We start from the raw sequence: 6708 nt of genomic DNA, 5'->3' as shown, positions 1-6708 counted from the left end.
CCTCAGATTGTCCCAGGGGATGGTGGGCCTTGAGTTGTCCCATGGGGATGGTGCTCAAACTGTCCCAGGGAATGGTGGTCACTCCTTTTCCATAGGGATGGTGGTCCTCAAATTGTCCCAGGGGTGGTGGTCACTCCTCTCCAATGGGGATTCTGGTCCTTGCTGTCCCACAGGGATGTTGATCCTCAAATTGTCCCACGGGGTTGCTGTCCCTCCTGTCCCATGGAGATGCTGGTGCCTGTCCTGTCCCATGGGGATGCTGGTGCCTGTCCTGTCCCATGGGGATGCTGGTGTCCCTCCTGTCCCATGGGGATGATGGTGTCTGTCCTGTTCCTTGGGGATGCTGGACCCCAAATTGTCCCATGGGGATTCTGGTCCCCCACCCACCCTTGGCCCTACCTGGCTGGCTCCAGGCAGGGTGGGATGTTGGGAAGCTGCAAATGGATTCCTGCTGAGCAGGGCAGGGGCTCAGCCTTGCGTGCAGCTGGCCTGGCCCGTGGCTGGTTCTGTGTCCGTGTCCCTCCAGCAGCCCCGGTGTGTGTGCACGTCTCGCTGTCCGTGCTCCTGTCTCTGTCCCGTGTGGGGGACACCCATTTGTGTTTGAACCAAGTGTCTGACGTCCTGCTGGTTCCTCCCCACCGCATTCCCTTCAATCCATGCCATCCATTGCTCCTCCAGGGTAGTGCCAGTCTCCAAACCCTTCCCACGCTCTCCCTTCCATGCCTGCTGCTTCTCCCAGCTCCAGGTGCTCTCCGCCGGGAACTCTTCCCTCTGTGCTCCCTCTGGAGCTCTCACCGTGTCTTTGTCTCGTCTCTAGGAGAAGCTCCCCAATGGACCTTTCTCAGGAGGATGGGATGGGATGGGGCTTTGGATCCTTAGGATGCTGGGAATGTCCGGTTTTAACATCTCCCCTGGGAAGTGAAGGAGGTTAAAGCAGCCACTGCATTGATTTGGATGAGTTACAGGTTGTTCATTTCAGCTCAGTTCGGTTTTCCCCACCTCTGGAGCTGCGTCCCGTTCTTTTAAGCTGATGTTTAATCAGGTATCAGCTGGTCTGAGCCTCCCAAAGTGCTTGGGAATCAGAATCCCACATTGGGGATGTGCTTTGTTGGCTTTGTGCTCCTGCTGGAGGCTTTCGAGGCTGCCAGACCCAGCTGCTGGAAAAGAATTTGTCAGGCTCCCAAAATCCCACTCAGAATAAGCACAGCTGTTATTTTTAAGCATCCGTTTCTCTGTGTTTCTGCTGGGGGAATGGCTGGGAGTCAATTCCCCAAGTTTTCCTGGTGGGAAGGGCAGTGATCCTGATCCCAGGGGGGGATTTTTTGCAGCCCTGGCTCCCTGGGCTCTCTTCAAACCCTCCCCTGGCCTCCTTGAGAGGTTAAAAGTTCCCAAATCTCTGGGATGAGCAGGGAATTTGTGCTGCTCCTCAGCGTCAGCCACGCATCATTTCCACCATGTTCCGTGGAAAAAGGCCAGGAGCAGCAGGATGTGGCCCTGGTGCACCTGCCATTCCTCCCTCCATCTCCTTTCCTTTATTCCAGCTCCCTCCCCACTCCAGGCCAGCATCTGCTTCCAGGAGCTGCATCCTGCTGGGATGGGAGCAAAAAATGGGGGAATGAATCAAAACCAGGGCTCTGTCTGCCAAAACCTGGGGATTGCAGAGTCCCTGAGGCAGCCCCAGGCAGTCCCGCAGCCCATCCCCAGGAGGTGTGAGCAGATTTTTTTATCCCTGTCAGCTCTGGAGAGGAAAAGGAGAAGCTCTGAATGCCTGGGTGCTGTGGGAATGCAGAGCCGGGAGGGGCCTGGCAGCGTTTGAGCCCCTGACAGCACCTGCCTGACAAACCCTGAGCTCTCTGCTGCCTTCTCCAGCACCTGGGCCAGCGACACAAAGCCAAACAAAACCATCCAAGCCTTGTTTGGAATCCTCAGTGCCACAGCTGAGAGAGAAGGGATGGGATGAGGCTGAAGTGGGAGGAAAGGAAAGGAAAGGAAAGGAAAGGAAAGGAAAGGAAAGGAAAGGAAAGGAAAGGAAAGGAAAGGAAAGGAAAGGAAAGGAAAGGAAAGGAAAGGAAAGGAAAGGAAAGGAAAGGAAAGGAAAGGAAAGGAAAGGAAAGGAAAGGAAAGGAAAGGAAAGGAAAGGAAAGGAAAGGAAAGGGTGTCTGTCTTTTCCTCCCACTCTCTGCTCTGCACTCCTCTTTTTCTCCCTCCTTCTCTCTCTCTCTTTTCCTGTTTCCTCTGTGTCTTGTGTTTTACAGTGTTGCCTGTGTGGAGGAAGGAATTCTGTCCTGGCACCACCCTCCTGCTCCCAGCCTGGACATCTCTGCTGGGAGCTCGGCTCTGCCCCTCCTCCGTGGCCAGGGCCTCTCCTGGCCTCCTCTCACTGCTCCCACCTCTCTCTAGTTTGGCCTGAGAGCCCCCCAGGACGGAGAGCTTGCCCTGGGGGGTTTGTCCCATCCCTCGCCCCAAACTCTGCCTGCTGGAGTGGAAATTGCTGGGCTCTTGTCCGATGCTTGCTGTGCCTTCGAGGCAGAGTGGGAGCAGAGGTGGGTGCTGGGAGCCCCCCGCTCCTCAGCCAGCCCCTCCCGGGGCTGCTGCATCGCTCTGGACCGCTCCTGATTGATCTTCCCTCTCCTTCTGCTCCCAACTAACCAACCCCCCTCGCTTCCCCGCCTCGTCCTTCCCGCAGTTCCTGCTGCCCGGGGCTGCGGCGCTTCTCCCCGTGCTGTCCCGGCTGTGTGTCCTGCTTGTCCCTGGGCTCAGGAGCTCCACAGGGATCCCAGCTCCCTCTCCCAGGCTTGGAGGAGCTGGCTGTGCTCGTGGGTGGCTCTTCGCTGGGAATATTTCCCTGTGGAGCACAGCCGGGTGTCCCAGGCATGGACTGATGGGCTCAGTGCCTCTTCCCCATGGGCATCCCCAGCTGGGCTGCCAGGAGAGCTCAGTATTCCCTGGATATTCCCAACATCTGGGATTCCCAGATCCCTGGGCTTGGCTGGGTGTCTGTTCAGAGCCATGGAATGCTTTGGGTTGGAAGGATCCTAAATTATTGTCCAGTTCCAGCCCCCTGCCACAGGAAGGGAACCTCCTGCTGCCCCAGACTGCTCCAAGCCTGGTCTGGAGCACTTCCAGGCTCAGCAGCAGGTAAAGGATCAGGCCCTGGAATCACCCAGGGTGCATAGAGAGAGTTGGGCTTTCCCTGTGCCTCAGTTTCCCTCCCTCCAGGGTGGAGCAGGGCCAGGACTGGAAGCAGGTCTGCATTAAAGCCCAGCTCAGCAGGTCCTCGCTGCTCCCACCCACAGGAAAATCAGTTCCAAAGCCCCTGAGATGTCTGGAGGTGCCCAAGGCTGCATGTGAGATATTCCAGGCTGGGATTTGGGAATTCCATGTGCTGCATCTCCAGCGTGTTCCTGCTGGAGAAGGATGGGGAGTGTCAGGGCCAGGTTCTCCACCAGGGCTGGCCCCTCCTGGTGCTCCCACTCCCATTCCTGTGCTTCCCAAGGCTGGAGGCTGGGCCTGGATCTCAAACCAGGGATTATCTTTGCTTCATGCCCAGGAAAACTGTCCAGAGGGAATTTCCCCATGGAAGCTGTGTCTGTGTGTTGGGGGACGCGCTTAAGGGACCAAAACAGGAAACAGACGGGGGCAGCTCCCCGGGGAGCAATTCCTGGTGCTGGGGAAGCGCTCAGAGCTGCAGGGACACTGGGGACAGAGCTGCAGAGGGGCTGGATTGTGTCCTTGTGCCTGAACTGTCCCCCTCTCCCTGTTCCTTTGCAGACCCTTGGCTCTGGGCTGTGACTTGGTAGGTGCTTCCCAGAGAGGCAGATCCCGATCCGGGCGTTCCCGGGCCCTTCCTGGCTGGCTGGCACAGGGCTCCAGCCTGGCTGCTGCTCTGCAGAGCTGCCACCAGCGTGCTGCTGCCAGGGGAGGTGCCCAGGGCCGCTCCAGAGGGGCCTTTCCCAGCTCTCTGCTCCATGCCTGCCTCGCTGCCGGGGCTGGGCTGTGTCTGCTGTTGCTCCATCTCCTCTGAGCCGCATTGTCTGTCCCCCCATGTCCTTGTCCTGTGTCCTTGTCGCTGTCCAGCACCCATGGAACCCGTGGTGTCCTTTCCTCGTGCCAGCCCCTGGGCAGCGTCCTCTGTCCCCAGCAGCACGGCCACCTCGGCTCCTGGCTGGTGGGGCCATTCCTGGAGGAAATTCTTGGTTGGGAGCTGGGATGAAGCCCTGGGATGTCCCTGCCAGCAGGGAGTGGGACAGGGCCTCTGCTCTCTGCTGGCACTTTGTCACCACTGAGCATCGCCCAGGGAGGTGCAGGGCGGGGATCACAGATCCAGAGGAAATGCTGCTTCCCAGCTGGGGAATTGCCAGCCCCTGGCAGGCTCAGGGCTCTGCTGGAGTCCCTTCCTGAGGGCTGGCCTGAGGGAAGGACACGGGATGTCCCATCCTTGGGAAGAGGAGGGAGGAGGATGGGACAGGGGATGAGCGGTGTGGTGGAACCAAGCGTGTCCTCTCCAGCCAGCTCCTCCTGGGGAACCCCACGAGCTTTTCAGGGAACAGTGTGATCCCAGGTGTGGATCCCAGGGAAGGGAACTCTCCCTGTGCGAGCTTTGTGGAAGGTTCTGCCAGTGCTGCTGCTGCTGCTCCCATTTCCGGGCAGGGGCCGAGGTGGGAATCCCATTCCCGGCGTGAGGGGGAGAAGATCCCGTGCCTGCTGCCCATCCCTAACCTCTGCCACGCATGGGGACCGTGCTGAGCCGGGCATGGCGGGGCGGCATGGAGGGGCCAGGGGCCGGGCTGGGGGCCAGCCCCGCAGCTCTGCGCGCTCACCACGGCTTGGGGCAGGCAGGTGTCCCCGTGGGACGCCGGCACGTCCCGCCCGAGCCACCCGCCCGAGCCACCCGCGCCTCTCCTGTCCCCTCCGCAGACCTGGGCGCGCCCAGCCCCTGCCTGAGCGTGGAGTGCGCCTTCGGGGCCACGTGCGTGGTGAAGAACCAGGAGGCCGTGTGCGAGTGCCAGCAGCAGTGCCAGGGCCGCTACGACCCCGTGTGCGGCAGCGACCAGCGCACCTACGGCAACCCCTGCGAGCTGCGCGCCATGGCCTGCGTGCTCCAGAGGGACATTGGCATCAAGCACAAGGGGCCCTGCGGTAAGGATGGGCTGGGATCGTGGTACTGGTGCTGGTGGTGCTGGCTGTGTCCTCAAAAAGGACATCAGGGTCAAGGACAAGGGGCCCTGTGGTGAGATTTTGGGTGGGATTGTTGTTTTGTTGTTCATGGCCTGTGTCCTTCAGAGGAACATCAGGGTCAAGGACAAGGGGCCCTGTGGTGAGATTTGGGGCAGAAGTTCCTGTTTTGTTCCTGTTTTGTTCCTGTTTTGTTCCTGTTTTGTTCCTGTTTTGTTCCTGTTTTGTTCCTGTTTTGTTCTTGTTGTTGTTGTTGGCTTGTGTCCTCAAATGGGATATCAGGATGAAGGACAAGGGGCCCTGAGGTGAGATTTTTGGGTGGGATTGTTGTTTTGTTGTTCATGGCCTGTGTCCTTCAGAGGAACGTCAGGGCCAAGGACAAGGGGCCCTGTGGTGAGATTTGGGGTTTGATGTTGTTTTGTTGTTGTCATTGTTGGCCTGTGACCTCAAAAGGGACGTCAGGGTGAAGCACAAGGGGCCCTGAGGTGAAATTTGGGCTGGAGGTTCTTGTTTTGTTGTTGTTGTTTTGTTGTTGTTAATGGGCTGTGTGCTCCAGAAGGACATCAGGGGCAAGCACAAGGGGCCCTGTGGGGACATTTGGGCTGGAGGTTGATGTTTGGTTGCTGTTTCATTGCTGTTTGGTTGTTTTGTTGTTGTTTTGTTGTTGCTTGGTTGGTTGTTTAATTGTTGTTGTTTGGTTGTTCAGTATTTGCAGTTGCTGTTTGGTTGTTGTTTGGTTGTTGTTCAGTTGTTGCAGTTCTTGTTCAGCTGCTGTTCGGTTGCAGTTGCTGTTCAGCTGTTCCGTTGTTGCAGTTGCTGTTTGGTTGGTGTTTGGTTGTTTGGTTGTTACAGTTGCTGTTCAGTTGCTGTTTGGTTGTTGTTTGGTTGCAGTTGCTGTCTGGTTGTTGTTCAGTTGTTGATCAGCTGTTGTTCAGCTGTCTGGTTGTTCGGTTGTTGCAGTTGCTGTTCGGTTGTTGTTTGGTTGTTGCAGTTGTTGTTTGGTTGTTGAGTTGTGGTTCGGTTGCTGTTCAGCTGTTGTTTGGTTGTTGCATTTGCTGTCTGGTTGTTTGGTGGTTGTTCAGCTGTTGTTCAGTTGTTGCAGTTGCTGTCTGGTTGTTTGGTGGTTGTTCAGCTGTTGTTCGGTTGTTACAGTTGCTGTTTGGTTGTTGTTCAGCTGCTGTTCGGTTGTTGCAGTTGTTGTTCAGCTGTTGTTCAGTTGTTGCAGTTGCTGTCTGGGTGTTGTTCGGCTGTTGTTCGGTTGTTACAGTGGCAGATCGGTTGTTGTTCAGCTGCTGTTTGGTTGTTGCAGTTGTTGTTCAGCTGTTGTTTGGTTGCAGTTGCTGTCTGGCTGTTGTTCAGCTGTTGCTCGGTTGTTGCAGTTGTCCATCCATGTGCCGGCGCACAAGGAGCGGTGCCTGAGCATGGCTGTAGCGCTGCCCGTGGGCACAGAGGGTTTGGGCTGTTCCAGCTCAGTGGAGGCAGGAGAGGATCGAGAACCCACCCGGAATGTTCCTTCCTGGCTGGGAGACAGTC

The 6708-nt window shown here is 57.4% G+C and overlaps 1 protein-coding gene across 1 annotated transcript in view; it reads left to right on the top strand.

The window, feature by feature from the left end:
* The window catches only part of AGRN (agrin), a 61751-nt gene that overhangs the window by 5821 nt on the left and 49222 nt on the right, over nt 1-6708 (top strand). Inside the window, exon 4 of the mRNA XM_033519371.1 lies at nt 4918-5139. Within this exon, the coding sequence (XP_033375262.1) occupies nt 4918-5139 (222 nt within the window). The remainder of the gene's footprint in view (nt 1-4917; nt 5140-6708) is intronic.

Source organism: Parus major, chromosome 21 (genome assembly GCF_001522545.3).
Source record: "Parus major isolate Abel chromosome 21, Parus_major1.1, whole genome shotgun sequence".
Classification (NCBI taxonomy): domain Eukaryota; kingdom Metazoa; phylum Chordata; class Aves; order Passeriformes; family Paridae; genus Parus; species Parus major.
Note: the sequence above shows the minus strand (reverse complement) of the source record. Positions and strands in the feature narration are given on the sequence as shown.